Source organism: Punica granatum, chromosome 2 (assembly GCF_007655135.1).
Source record: "Punica granatum isolate Tunisia-2019 chromosome 2, ASM765513v2, whole genome shotgun sequence".
In the NCBI taxonomy this organism is placed as follows: domain Eukaryota; kingdom Viridiplantae; phylum Streptophyta; class Magnoliopsida; order Myrtales; family Lythraceae; genus Punica; species Punica granatum.
In genome coordinates this window covers 6,571,044-6,586,005 of record NC_045128.1, presented here as the reverse complement: position 1 = coordinate 6,586,005, position 14,962 = coordinate 6,571,044, and the positions used below count along the sequence as shown (strand labels likewise).

General features: G+C 38.4%; 2 protein-coding genes across 2 annotated transcripts; both read left to right on the top strand.

The window, feature by feature from the left end:
• The first annotated feature begins 1,948 nt into the window (after positions 1–1,948).
• On the top strand, positions 1,949–6,160 carry LOC116195713 (putative polyol transporter 2). The gene is made up of 3 exons (XM_031525025.1): positions 1,949–2,254; positions 3,115–3,461; positions 4,491–6,160. The coding sequence occupies exons 1-3, from the start codon at positions 2,095–2,097 to the stop codon at positions 5,631–5,633; spliced, it is 1,650 nt and encodes a 549-aa protein (XP_031380885.1). The 5' UTR covers positions 1,949–2,094; the 3' UTR covers positions 5,634–6,160.
• Positions 6,161–9,029: 2,869 nt separating this feature from the next.
• On the top strand, positions 9,030–12,847 carry LOC116194646 (polyol transporter 5-like). The gene is made up of 3 exons (XM_031523508.1): positions 9,030–9,279; positions 9,947–10,293; positions 11,438–12,847. Exons 1-3 carry the CDS (start codon positions 9,129–9,131, stop codon positions 12,539–12,541), a joined length of 1,602 nt encoding a protein of 533 aa, XP_031379368.1. The 5' UTR covers positions 9,030–9,128; the 3' UTR covers positions 12,542–12,847.
• Positions 12,848–14,962: the final 2,115 nt, after the last annotated feature.

The window sequence follows — 14,962 nt, the reverse complement described above, 5'->3', positions numbered from 1 at the left end:
AATGTGCATTGGTATATAATTATTACTGAAAGGACCCAAATGCCCCTAACTTTGTTTCTAATTTACAAAATTTGCCATAGAATTTGAAACCTGGGAAAGAACGGAAAGGTGCGATGGCGGCCCGATATCGAGCACCACCTCCCCAGCGAGGTCGTCAATGACCTAAGACTGGGTGGTGGTGGCTGAAATCGAGCTACCACAGCTACGAAATCCTCATTTCTCTTTCTCTCTTCGAAGAGTAAGAGAGCGATTAGCGGCAGAGGTAAGGTGGTGGCCCAATTTCGAGCACCACCTCCCTGGCGAGATCGTCAACGGCCTAAGACTAGGTAGTAGTCGTTGGAATCGAACTACCACAGCTGTGAAGTCCTCATTTCTCTTTCTCTCTTCGAAGAGTGAAAGAGAGATGAGCGGTAGATGCACGGTGGCGGCCCGATTCGACCTCGATTGGCTTGGGGATGGCTGGAATCGGGCCACCAACATGCCACTTTGTCTCCAATCTCTCTAGAGAGATGGGCGCAATTTTCGTGGCGGTGGTGGCCCCATTTCGGCCATCACTGCCCAAACGAGATCGTAGGTAACTTCTGGGTATGTCGGCGACCTCGCCAAGGTAGTGGTGGTCGAAACTGGGTAACCACCACACGACACAGTATTGTTTTACTGTTTTCTCTTTTATATTTTTAATTTCAAAAAAATATTTTTATTTTTATGAAAAAATAATTTTAATTTTAGGAAATTTTTAAGAAAAGATAATTTACGAGCACATTTGTCATTTCAAACTCATATTCCAAACGTACTCCAAACGCTTGATGGGGATACATATTCTAGAGATTTCAAATCCCATCCCACCTCACTCCTATTACTATTCCTAACCCAACTATCAAAATATTACTATTATCCAGAGTATTCTATTTCCTTAATTTATCAATTAGATGAATAATAGACCATGTACTCTATCATCGGGAAAAAAGATTCACTGAGAATATTCCAACCTGTAAACGATCAGAAAATCGTTACAAAGCATGAAAATACAAGCTAAGAACTAATTTACCCAAAAATTGAATCTTTTTTTTTTTTAAAACCAACTTCTCCATCTCCACCCTCTCGTCATCCACGAACCATTGCACGAGCATTGCCCGCATTAGCTCACCCCTTACCCTACCAACCGAGGCTGTCATAACTACCTCTTCCCATATTGACCAGTGGCTTTGTCGTTCTTCTTTTTACATTTTGATTTTTTTTCCTAATTTTTTAAAATGATATATTGATTTGAACATAATTTACCCAATTCGAGCGTGACGTGAGGCAGAATTTAACCAAAAACTTAACTGCATTAATTTTTGGCTAAATTCCAGACAAATTTCAAAGTCGCTTTTTTCTCTCGAGACCTTTCATTTTTAGGCTATAAACCGAATTCAAGATAAATTCATGTTTTTTCCCTTTAAATTCATCCTTATCTATATTTATATTTATACTCCTATATAAAAGGAAAAATTTGATGTGCAAGGACAGAACATTATCCAAAATTCGAACACTATTATTTTCGCTATCTTTTCCCTCATTCACGCGTGTCTCCCATCCTCATTTCTTCCTCTCCATCAAATCTTATATATTTATTTTTAAATTTTTAATTATATACTTACAACTATCTAAATCATGCGATGTCTATTTAAGAAACTTTATTTAACATCACTCGATAGTAATATTCTTGTGGTGCATAGTCCGATCATAGGTCCATCGATATATTCACCGTGCAGTACGTGCGGGTAAAGCTCGATAGACAAGTAAAGGTATGCGCAGATTGTACCGACGGTCCGGATAGGGTCGACACATTTGCCTTAAACCCGAAAAGAAGCAATCGCAATTCTCAGCCATTGGTTCCCCCAACCCACAGCCTGTCTGTCCCCACCACACACCCCCCTTCTTCCTTTTAAAAGAAGCCGTAAAGCCCCCAACCAAACCAGAACCCCACCCCCCAAGTGTCTTTCTCCGTCACACCGTAACCCTCTCCTCTCTGTTTCTGCCTCTGCCTCTGCCTCGGCCTCCTCTGTTTCTTTGGTTCTCCTCTTCGGCTGGTTGTGCCGCCGGGATCGGAAGATGGCGGAGCATAAGTTCGGCGCCGAAGACCCCCAGGGATCGTTTTCGTACGGGTCGTCCAATGGCGACGGCGAAGCGTGGAACCGGCCGCGGAAGAGGAACACGTATGCCTTTGCTTGCACCATCCTCGCCTCCATGACCTCGATCTTGATTGGCTATGGTGAGCTTTTTCTCTCTCTCTCTCTCTGCCGTTTCTTACTTTTTTTTTCTTTTCATTAATTTCTCTCCTGAAAAAAATACAAAATATAGTTTTTTTATTTTTTGGTCTGTTGGTAGTGGAACTTTAATTTCATCGAGAATTGTCGTTGACACACGGCATCGATCAAGACACCCTCTGTTGTTGGTGGTATTACTGTTACTATGAAAATCGAATGGAACAGAATGGAATCACTTTTTCTAATTGTAGTCGTGATAAGGAATTGGCACCTGGCGACTTTCATCTGGCACGGGAAAACACTAATTAGTATGTGAATATCGAATGAATCGAGATTCGATTTACCTAGGAAAATACCGGAATCAATCTCGAAAATACTAGATACTCGTGTCTTTTCGATGCGATTTACTTCAATTTACAGGACCGGTAGCGGTAAATTTCGATTTTCATCTGGCACGGGAAAACACTAATTATTAGTATGTGAATATCGAATAAATCAAGATTTGATTTATCTAGGAGAATACTGGAATCAATCTCGAAAATACTAGTTACTCTGTGTCCTTTCGATGCGTTTTACTTCAATTTACAGGACCGGTTGCGGTAAATTTCGATTTTGGTCTGGCATGGGAAAACACAAATTAGTATGTGAATTTCGAATAAATCGAGATTCGATTTATCTAGGGGACTACCGGAATCAATCTCGAAAATACTACGTAGTTGTGTCTTTTCGATGCGATTTACTTCCAATTTACAGGACCGGTCGCGGTAAATTTCGATCTGTATGTTTGATTATATTTGTATCAGTTAAGGTTGTGTTTTGATCAATAGTCGTTTTATATTTGTGGTATATATATATATATATATAGATGGCGGTGTGATGAGTGGGGCGGCGAAGTTCATCCAGGAAGACCTGAACGTGAGCGATGTGGAGATTGAGATACTCAGCGGCAGCATCAACGTCTACTCCCTCATCGGCTCCGCTATGGCCGGTAGGACCTCCGACTATGTGGGCCGCCGCTACACCATTGTGATCGCCGGAGCGATCTTCTTCGTGGGTGCCCTCTTCATGGGCTTAGCCTCTAACTATGCCTTGCTCACGGTCGGCCGGTTTGTGGCGGGGATTGGTACTGGGTACGCCCTCATGATCGCCCCCGTCTACTCCACCGAAGTCGCCCCGGCTTCATCCCGTGGCTTCCTCACCTCCTTCCCAGAGGTTCGGTTTCCTTTTTTTTAACCTCTTTTTGAGTATAATTAAGTTCCAATTCAATCATTTCATCATACTCAAAGCTTTTAGTTTTATGGCCAAATGATACTTAGCTTAAACGTCTCGTATTGTGTATATTTTATTGGTGGAGGGGACCAGAAAATCATATTAGGACTATTGTGTATATTTTATTGGTGGAGGGGACCAGAAAATCATATTAGGACTTATCCAAAGAGAAATATTATTTTAGGAATAACCTTATCTTTAATTACGATTTAAATAAGGAAATCCAATGCTTTCCAGGTAAGATGGAGAGATTATATAGATTTTTTGGGGTAGAAGATGGAGGGATTACATGTTCTTATTTATTTATTTATTTTAACAAAATTTTAACAATCAAATTAATTGTCATACAAAGAATCATGTTGAATTATGATTTATATTAGATTGCCAAGCTATTATAACTGATTAGTAAGACAACTGAAATGGTATAGACGATTGTGACGATGTATTAATGAACTAAGTCTGCTCGACCAATAAAACATGGAATTATGATACAATCTTGTTCTCGATACGAGTGTGCCTCAATCCAGTAATATTGCATCGTGGTTAAAAAAACAAAATCTCATTGAGCTTTTTTTCTTGGTATGAATGTTAGGTTTTGCCTGCTATCATGAGTAGAAATGTTAGGTTTTACCTTGACCACGAAAAAGAGATCCCCGCTGTAAATTCAATTCATGTACTGAGAAGTCAATATGACATTGTTTTCCATTTAATACCTGTGCTGAGTCAGGAATGAGATAATAACCAAAATAATTCTACAAAATGAACGATTTTTCTATTACATATTACATACGAGAAAAAAATACATATATATATATATACACACATGAATATGCATTTGACATTTATTAATATATATATTTTTCTTTTCTGAACATTTCGAAAGCTGAAATTTCTTTTTTCACATTTTAATTACTTTAAACATAATATGTTTATATACATTTTGATTCATCATTGGTGATTATGTACTTGCAGATATTCATAAATGCTGGTGTGCTCCTCGGGTACATATCGAACTACGGCTTCTCGTATCTCCCTTTGAACCTGGGCTGGCGGTTCATGCTTGGGATCGGGGCCATCCCTTCAGTTGTCCTCGCCATTGGCGTCCTGGCCATGCCTGAATCTCCCCGTTGGCTCGTCATGCAGGGCCGCTTGGGTGAGGCCAGGAAGGTACTTTACAGGACTTCAGAATCAAACGACGAGGCCGAGGACAGGCTTGCCGACATTAAGGAAGCTGCCGGGATACCCCCTGAATGCGATGAGGATGTCGTGCAGGTAGTGAAGAAGCAGAGCAGCGGGTCAGGCGTGTGGAAGGAGCTGCTGCTACACCCGACGCCGACTGTTCGCCACATTTTGATCGCAGCTGTGGGCATCCAGTTCTTCCAGCAGGCGTCAGGGGTTGACACGGTTGTCCTCTACAGCCCACGAATCTTCGCGAAGGCAGGGCTCAAGTCATCCGAGAAACAGCTGCTTGCCACCGTGGCGGTCGGGTTCTCCAAGACTGTCTGCGTCTTGGTTTCGATCTTCTATCTTGACCGGTTTGGGAGGCGGCCGCTTCTCCTCGCCAGCGTGGGGGGCATGGTCTTGTCATTGTTTACTCTCGCAACTGCGCTGTTGGTGGTCGACAACAACCCGGAAGGGGATGTAACGTGGGCCCTCATCGTGTGCATCGTCACGGTGCTGACCTTCGTTGGGACATTCGAGATGGGGCTGGGCCCCATCGCCTGGGTCTACAGCTCAGAGATATTCCCGCTAAGGCTTCGAGCCCAGGGCGCAGCCATTGGCGTTGCAGTGAACCGGTTAATGAGCGGCCTCAACTCTATGACATTCATCTCCCTCTATGAGGCCATCTCCATCAGCGGTGCCTTCTACCTCTACGCATCAATAGCGTTCGCGTCCTGGGTGTTCTTCTTCGTGATGCTCCCTGAGACGCAAGGTCGGACCCTAGAGGACATGGACGTCCTCTTCGGGGGCTACCACAAGTGGAGGTCCGCCACAAAGAAGATCAATCATAACCATGGTGGAGCTGTGCCCGATAGTAGCAGCAACAACAGCACTGCTAGCGAGGCCCTTTTAGCGTCCGAGGGGTCATCCGATAAGCGGCTGGAGACCCCGTAATTACTCTTATAAGCCATAGAAAGTATTAGCCTTACGGGGGAGGCAGGGCTAGGGCTAGGGCTAGGGCTAGGGCTAGGGCTTGGGCAAGGGCAGGGGAAACTAATTACTCCCTCTGCCTTAATCAATCATCAATTACATATTTAGTCCGAGACTTGGATCTAGTAAGTCTTGGATAAAATGGCAGGGGAGGGGCCTTGTTGGTGGCTCCCCTTTGCCCTGTGGGATGAGGTCGCTAGCATCTTCTAAGGTCCCCGATGACCTCGTCTCGGGATTGAGTGGCTATCGGCGAGCCCTAGCTTCGGCTGGTTTGCTTTTATTTTTATTTTTTTGGATTCTGTCATATTTGTGAATTTTTTCGATGAGGGGACAATGTCACGATTAGAGTACAGAAAGTATTGAATCACATTTCAGACGAAATTCAGAAAAGAGATCGCATGATATATGTAAAATATAATTGGAAGTTTGTGTTTATTAATTGAAAAAAAAAAGTTTGTGATATAATCCTAGACGAATATAAAAGTTTGTCATTTTGTGCGTTATTTATCCTTTATTTTTTGTCTTAAATTTTTCATTTAATTTACTTTTGCTACTAATCAGAAAGATCCTTATATTTTGTTTAAATTTATCATATGGTCAGTTGTTCATTTTCTGCATTTAGGTGGCACGGAAGGCTTATGGTAGCTAAATTGGACCTCCCTCTAATCACCGTTTAGCACTCTGCCTCAGATCTCTCCTGCTCATAAAATAAAGTTAGGGCAATCCATAATCCCTTCATCTTTTTAATAAAGTCTTCTGTTAATGTCATTACCCTAAATTATCTAAGAATTTTCTTAAATTCTTTTTTGATAATTAGCTAATTAAGACTTTTTAACTTATTAGGTCACACTTATTAATTGTTACACGTGAGTTGTGGAGTAAATATCTCTACGTACCTTCTTTCTTTTTTTACTGGGTAAAAAAAAAACTACCACATTTCTCGCCAACTAATTCATCAAAAGAAAATAAAAAGAAAAAAATCTCTGCCATTAATCGTTGCTATTTTCCATTTGGTCCACTTCTTCCATTAATTGCAATTGTGTCCTTCACTCTTCGACTTCGCGTTTGTGCGCCAAGCTCAAGTGAACTAAACTTTGACCGTAATATCCCGAGAACTACAATTAATTCGGCCTAATCCTAATCTCAAGCCCACCCATAATTTCACAATAATGGGCTGAATACCTTTCTTTACTTAGTTGGGCTTTTCAATTTTGCGGCCTATCTCAAGTCTATGAAAATCGAGTGTCAATAATTACATATATATATATATATATATATATGTATGTATAAAAGTTCATTGAATTGAAATTGAAAGGTCAATTCGACATGGACATAGAGTTTGACGCATCTCCTTTCACATACTGATTTTTATGTATTATAATCGATTTAATCATATCTTATCTTATACTATTATTTAAGGTAAAATTCGATTTTTTAGCTACCATATTATTTGTAAGATATGGTTGAAAAGTTGAAAATACATGTTATCCTTAATAATTTAAATATGACACAATCTAAAATAAAAGAGAGGAATTTAAGGATAATACTATCTATTTAACATCTAATTCAATCTAATCTAATACTATCATAAAGGGAGAAGCCCTCTTTGGTGTAATTTTTAGTTTCATACGAAGTCCTCAATAAAATATTTATAACTAGTGACATCTATTGGATTAGGGTTATAATGGTAAGTATGCATGAAAAACTTCCCCCGTTTTTACTCCACTACTTCAATTCTCTTCTCTATTCATATTTTTCTCTCTTGCCCACGTATGAAGTATGACGGCCACTCTCCTCGGCCTTTTTTTTTTTTCATTTTTTTAAGTTTTATAATTTTTCCTCATAATATGTAATTAACTTTCGTAAAAGAATTTGATAAAATTGAAAATATCTCAAGTGTATTAACTTTCGTAACAGAATTGATAGATTAGAAAATATCTCAAGTGTGAAATATTGATTCTTATCTTGAAGTAAATTATACTTTGAATATATAATATTTTTTTTATTTTTTTTGCTGGGTAATATAATATTTTTATTACATTATTTTTCATCTGTAGCGAGGATGTGACTAGTCATTCTCTACTATCTTTCCTCTCAAGTGTCAATTTCTCCTTATTCTACTCTCTCCCAACTCCATGGGCTATAACTTTTTATAAATTATATCTCCAACTCTTCCTTTTTATTTTTTGTATCCTTAATTTATTTTCCATGCTCTTCCAAATCAAGAGCATTTTGAAAAACACTAGACTAGATGGAAACCCTTTTTATATGCGGAATCGATAAATTAGAATTTCAAACCAATATCTATATCTATATCTATTTATCTATATATAATCTATATCTATATCTATATCTAATATAAAGCGGAGTTGTGGTGAGTCCGGCTAGATGATTTCAAAACGTTAAAATCGCTGAATGAAATTTTCTTAATTTTTTGAGTTTTCTTATTTTTTTATATTAATTTTTTAATAAAAACGAATCACTCTAATTGGATTTATACCATTTATCCACATGATAATATTTTAAAATAGATTAACTGATCAATATTCGCAGAGAGAAAAAAAAGAAAAGAAAAGAAGGGAAAATGGCTGCAAAGAGAGGGGGAGCGAGTAGAAGATAGAAAAAATCTTCGAAACTAACCGCTTAGTGGATATGGTAGTTAATTTATCTCTAGTTACGAAAAAAAAGAAGTTAATTTCTCTCTTTTTACGGATAAAATTTTATCTTCTTCGACTCCTACGGATATCGGCCGATATTTGTGGAGTGAAAGTTGCTTATTTTGTTTATGATATAGCTGGAATATAGAAAGTTATTTGACGATTAAATTTCACACTTAAATAATAGTATAAGAAAAAATAAGAAAACATCATATATCATAAATTAGATTAGATATCAGATATTGATTTCTTATCGATGCGGAGAATATACTTTAGGATTGCTTGATTTGGGAAGAGATCTACCGAGAAAATCCCGACCTCACATAAACTCGACCAAGAAGAGCGATACACGAATCCAAAAAATACATGGGAGACCTAATTAGCATTGAAATTAGAAGGTCCTCTTGATACCAAGTAATTTGCAACAATAATAATAACAACAACAACAACAATAATTGTTGACTTAATTTTATCTACACGAAAATAACGGGTGCAGAAGAGATACGTACCCGACGACCGTCCGTATATAATGCACAACACATACCATTAATTCCGCAAAATAGGCCATGGTAGTATTTACCAATTCTCAGCCATAGGATCCTCGTGGAAATTTTCGCAACATCTTATCTTCTTTTAGATAAAGAAGGAATAGTCCTTTAAATATCCAAAACCAGATCCAAAATTCTTCATAAGTCGAAGCAGCTCTCCCCGTCCCTCCTCTCCTCGGACTGGCTGACTGACTGACTCCGCCCCTCTGTTTCGTAGTTCCCCCATTGGCACTGTTGTGTTGGGATTAAGAAAGATGGCAGAGCACAATATCGTAGTCAGAGATTCCGGCGGGAGATCGGTGTCGATCGAGGAGGCCAATGGCCGTGGCAAGCCCCCGAAGAGGAACAAGTATGCCATCGCTTGCGCCATCCTCGCCTCCATGACTTCGATCTTGATTGGCTATGGTAAGTTTATATTTCTCTCGGCGCAGTTCCCTTAATTGTCCGTTAGAACTTTTTAAATTTGGGTGAAGTACGTACTTGCATCGACAGTCGCTGTTTAGACATGCGGGGTCGATGAAGACACCCTATGCTGTCGTTTTCTTGATATATATATATATATATATATATATAAAAGGGGTCCGGGGACGACCGGCCATATGAGTCCAAAACCCTCCGTTGTCACTGTCAAAATTGAAAGGAATAGAATAGGGTCGGTTTTTATAATTATAGTTTATGAGCCCAAGCCCATTAACGTCACTCACACGGTAGAACTGCCAATAGTCGATTAGTAAATTGCACCGATTGACTTTCTCCTTGAACTTTGGAGGACATGTTTTCACTTTGGTCTATGGGGGGCCATATAACAATATTCAACTGCAGTTGTTTCATCTTGCACAAAGAAAAACACTAGTTAGTAAATGAATCTTGAATAAATTGAGACTCGATTTATAAAAGAGAATACTGAAATCTCGAAAACACCGGGTGGTCTTTTCCTTTTTTTGGGTGCGTATGCTTCAACTAATGAGATCGGTCACGATAATTAAATCTCGACTTGTATGTTCGATTATATTTATATTGGTTAGGGTTTTGGTGTAATGAATTTTTTGGGTTTTTTGTATCTGTGGTATAGATGGTGGTGTGATGAGTGGCGCGGCTCTGTTCATCCAGAAGGACTTGAAGATAAGCGACACGCAGATCGAGATCGTCAACGGCATCATCAACATCGTCTCTCTCCTCGGTGCCCCCATGGCCGGTAGGACCTCCGACTGGGTGGGCCGACGGTACACCATAGTGATCGCTGGGATAATCTTCTTCGCAGGTGCCATACTCATGGGCTTTGCCAATGGCTACGCCTTACTCATGGTTGGCCGGATCGTGGCGGGGATTGGGACGGGGTACGCCCTTATGATCGCCCCCGTCTACTCCTCTGAAGTCGCCCCCTCTTCCTCCCGTGGCTTCCTCGCCTCCTTCCCAGAGGTTCGTTTTTTTTTTTTTTGGATTCTCTTTTTGAGTTTAATAAAGATTCCAATTCAATAGTTTTATGATACGTTGGCTAGGGCGTCTCTTTTTTATTTTTATCGGGAATCATCTTATCTTTGATGATGATTGTAGATTATGATATGGACAAAAATACGGGAATCCAATGCTTTCTAGCTAATAAAATGTAATAGCATTGAGAAAAAAATGATGAATATGGAGGCATTTCATCGATCACGTGGATTTTTCAGTATAGAAGGGATTACATTTATATTTTAAATTTAATAAATTTTTAACAATCAAATTATTATTTTTTTATACAATCATGTTGAATGATTTATCTCTTGATTTAATTAGATTGGTAATCTATTAATTATAACTCATTAGTAAGATGTTTGAAAATATATAGACGAGTGTGATATATTAATAAAGTGGGGGTGTGGGCTCGACCATTAAAACATGGAATGTTCATACAATCTCGGTGCCCATACTAAGGTGTCTCAGTTAATTAATATTTTTGTCGTGATAAAGAAAACATTAATATTTTGTCGTGATAAAGAAAACATTAATATTTTGTCGAGCTTTTCTTGGTTATTTTTCCAATTGTGATATTATAAGTTTGTATGTGTGATTATGATCGCTAGATGTACTCTGCATATTCGGCCAATAAAAGATATATTTGCACGTCACGAGTATACTCATGTTTGGTTTTACTCACCGATCCACAATAAATATTTTATTCAATATGTCAGTTTTTATCGTATATATATTATAAATGTTTTTTTCGGTGAGATATTATATATATATATATATATATATTTATCTACTATGTCTTAATCAAATAAATAAATAAAAAAAGATATGCCCGCTACAATTTCAATTCAGGTGGTAAGAAGTCAAATATGGTCTTATTATCCATTTAATGCCTGTGCTAAGAAGTCAAGAATGAGAATGACTACCAAAACAATTTTATAAAACTTAACTATTTTTATATTATATATCTCATTAAATCATTATTCTTAATCATTCATAAGATTTACGAATTATGAGTACACACACATCCATGGTGATTTACATCTTAATTATTGGATACGTACTATGTTTATACATTATGATTCGTCAACGGTGATTTATGTACTTGCAGATATTCATCAACACTGGTGTACTTCTCGGGTATATATCGAACTATGGCTTCTCGAAGCTCCGATTGGACCTGGGCTGGCGGCTCATGCTCGGGATTGGGGCTATCCCTTCAGCCATCCTCGCTGCTGGCGTCATGGCCATGCCTGAATCTCCCCGTTGGCTAGTCATGCAGGGCCGCTTGGGTGAGGCCAGGAAGGTACTATGCAGGACTTCAGACTCGAACCAGGAGGCCGAGGAAAGGCTCGCCGACATCAAGGAAGCCGCTGGGATACCCCTTGAATGCAATGATGATGTCGTGCAGGTGGTGAAGAAGCGGAGCAGTGGGTCGGGAGTGTGGAAGGAGCTAGTAATCCACCCGAGCCGGGCTGTTCTCCACATTTTGATCGCGGCTGTGGGCATCCAGTTCTTCCAGCAGGCGTCAGGGATCGACACGGTTGTCCTGTACAGCCCTCGTATCTTCGAGAAGGCCGGGCTTGAGACATCCGACCAATTGCTGCTCGCCACAGTGGCAGTCGGATTCATGAAGACTATCACCATCTTCATTTCGACCTTCTATGTCGACCGGGTAGGAAGGCGACCGATTCTCCTCAGCAGCGTGGGTGGCATGGTCGTGTCATTGACGACCCTAGCGACAATGCTGGAAGTGATCAACCACCATCCGGATGAAAAGATTACATGGGCCCTCGTCATATGCATCGCAATGGTGCTGTGCTTCGTTGGATCGTTCTCGATGGGGCTGGGCCCCATCGCCTGGGTTTACAGCTCAGAGATATTCCCGCTAAGGCTTCGAGCCCAGGGCGCATCACTCGGCGTTGCGGCGAACCGGTTAATGAGTGGCGTAAACTCTATGACATTCATCTCTCTTTACAAGGCCATCACCATCAGCGGTGCCTTCTACCTCTTCGCCTCAGTAGCGGCCGTCTCCTGGGTGTTCTTCTACGTGCTGCTGCCAGAGACACAGGGCCGGACCCTCGAGGATATGGAAGTCCTGTTCGGGAGCTTCCACCGTTGGAGGTCAACCGCTAAGAAGCTCCGTAACAACAGTGGCGATGCTCCCTGCACCAATGTGCCCGGGTCATCGGAGAAGCAGCAGGAGACCGCCTAATTAGTCTTTTTTTTTTTTTTTTTTGCTAAGTAGTATTAGCCAGGGCAGGGCTAGGACAAAGGCAGGGGAGACTAATTAGGATTACTCCCTATGCTCTAATTAATTATATATATAGGTTAAGACTTGGATTTGAGACTCGGGCAAAATCGCAGGGAAGGGGCTTCATCGGTGGCCCCCTTCCCGCCCGGGATGAGGTCGCCGGCTCCCTCTGAGGTTGAGGTCCCCTTGGGCGAGCCCCTGCAATCCCCAGCTTAGGCTGTTTTTTGTTTTTTAATTTTTTTAATATTTGTGAAATCTTTTTTTTTAGTTGGCAATGCCATGTCATTTAGAATACAGACAAGACTAATAACATCTCAGCCAAAAATAAAAGAAAATTAATGACATGACGAATTTGATACATAAGTTTGTGTTTTTTTATTAAAAAGGCTGAAGCTACTTTCGCAACCATAGATTTTAATTCCACAATCTCTAATTCTTTTTTTTGGGTGAATCACAATCTCTAATTACAAAATAGCTAATCCCCTGATTTAATAGGCAAAAATTAGCTAATTAAAAGTTAATTTCTATTTGCCATGTTGACTTAATTTTAGGAATTGGCTGGTTGATTTGATTTTGTCGATTGAAACACGGGATGAGAACGTATGCAAATATCAAAATTTGTTTAATTAATACTTTGTTTTTTTATTCTTCTTTTAATTTATTAAATTATTATTTTTGTATTGAATTGATAGATTTTGTCCGATTTCATATCGAACTGGATTTGAGCAATTCACGGCACGACCATGCATGGTCGAGAAGATGCATAGTCAATAATATTGAAAGTCAAAAATTTAGAGGTGAATCTTTAGTTAAAAAGAATTTGGACACCTGTATGGCCTAAAGCAACCATAATCTGATCTAACAGCAAAAAAAAAAAAAAACGACGGTGGTTATTTTTTAGCCAACTATGTAAGCATCACTCATCAATTATTATATATAAAAGTTAAAGCGCAAGATGGAGGCTTTTATTTGGCAACTCTTAACCCATCATTGCATTTCTTATTAAGTGAAAAAAATTTCATTTGGCAATTCTTAACTTATCATTACATAACTATCTACGTATAATAAAAATGCAAGAGGAGATTTAACGAGGCTGCACCACGTGTCATCCTAATGTTAATAAGATGGTGCCACGTGTCAAGAGAGAAATTATGAGTTAATCATTGTGAGTCAAGCTACCTTCATAGAGTAAATAAAAAGTCATGTAATAGAGAGTTTTAAAAGTAATTAATTAATAGAAATATATAACAATTTATTAAACTTAATTACTCTTATTTGATTCTACAATTCAATTTTAACATTTCTTAGCCTATAAACATATAGTTCAAGGCCGTAAACTATATATAAAATTAAATTTGCAAAAATACTAATGATTAATATTTTCAAAGAATTGATATGCTTTTCATGATTTTTCACTTAATAACTGGTATTATTTGATGAAAACCATTTACTTGAATAAGAATTAAGTAATTACTTTTGTAAATGAAAAAAAATATTGTAAAAGAATTTAGGTATAAAATTGTAAATGCTAATTTTCAAATAGAATGCATTACTAAAATGATAACCACAAAATTGTTGGATAATTATATTAATTAATTACATTAATTTTGTTAAAAATAATTTTGCTCCACGTTAAGAGAGCTTTACCATTTAATGTGTCGTCCTAGTTAAACTGGATTAATCGGGACTCAAATTGCATTTTCGGATACCAAGATTTAGTCAAAGAAATAATTTAAGCTTTTTAAGAATTCATATTGATAATATATATATATATATATATATATATATATTAATGCCTTTTTAAGTGAATAAAATTTCATTCTTATATTGTTATATCCCGAAGGAGATAACAGTGAAGAAGAAGAGAGTCCGGAGAAGGAAGAAGAGGGATAGAGAGGAAGAAGATGAGGCAGAGAGAAATTAGGGAGAAATTGGGGTAAAAGATATTTCTGTTTCTCATTCGTTTTCCTTTCATATAAGTCACGCATACCTCACCTCTAACAAGTAAAAGAAATAACAAATGTAACTATTTGAAATATAAAACCAAAGGGTTCGAGTTGGGCCATATGAATTGGGCCTGACATATATATATATACACACAAATAAAATATTAAAGAGAGCTCATCCACTATGAACAACTTAATATTTAGTTTATTTATGTTTAACTTGAAAAATATTAAAGTATTAATTTTATAATTATAAATTAATTGATATATTCATGGATCCATTTGAATAATATTCTTATTATGAGTGATATTTCGCGGTAAAATGGCTAATTCAAATGAAATATCTAATAAGTTGATAAAATGATCCACACTCCAATATAGTGTCATCCCTAATAAAATCACAGCTGGATTCTCGAGGGACCAGGCATATTTAATT

Coding starts and splice junctions, on each gene's coding strand:
- LOC116195713 (XM_031525025.1), top strand. CDS start 2,095: ATGGCGGAGCATAAGTTCGGCGCCGAAGACCCCCAGGGATCGTTTTCG. Junction 2,255..3,114: donor CTCGATCTTGATTGGCTATG/GTGAGCTTTTTC, acceptor ATATATATATAG/ATGGCGGTGTGATGAGTGGG. Junction 3,462..4,490: donor TCCTCACCTCCTTCCCAGAG/GTTCGGTTTCCT, acceptor ATGTACTTGCAG/ATATTCATAAATGCTGGTGT.
- LOC116194646 (XM_031523508.1), top strand. CDS start 9,129: ATGGCAGAGCACAATATCGTAGTCAGAGATTCCGGCGGGAGATCGGTG. Junction 9,280..9,946: donor TTCGATCTTGATTGGCTATG/GTAAGTTTATAT, acceptor TCTGTGGTATAG/ATGGTGGTGTGATGAGTGGC. Junction 10,294..11,437: donor TCCTCGCCTCCTTCCCAGAG/GTTCGTTTTTTT, acceptor ATGTACTTGCAG/ATATTCATCAACACTGGTGT.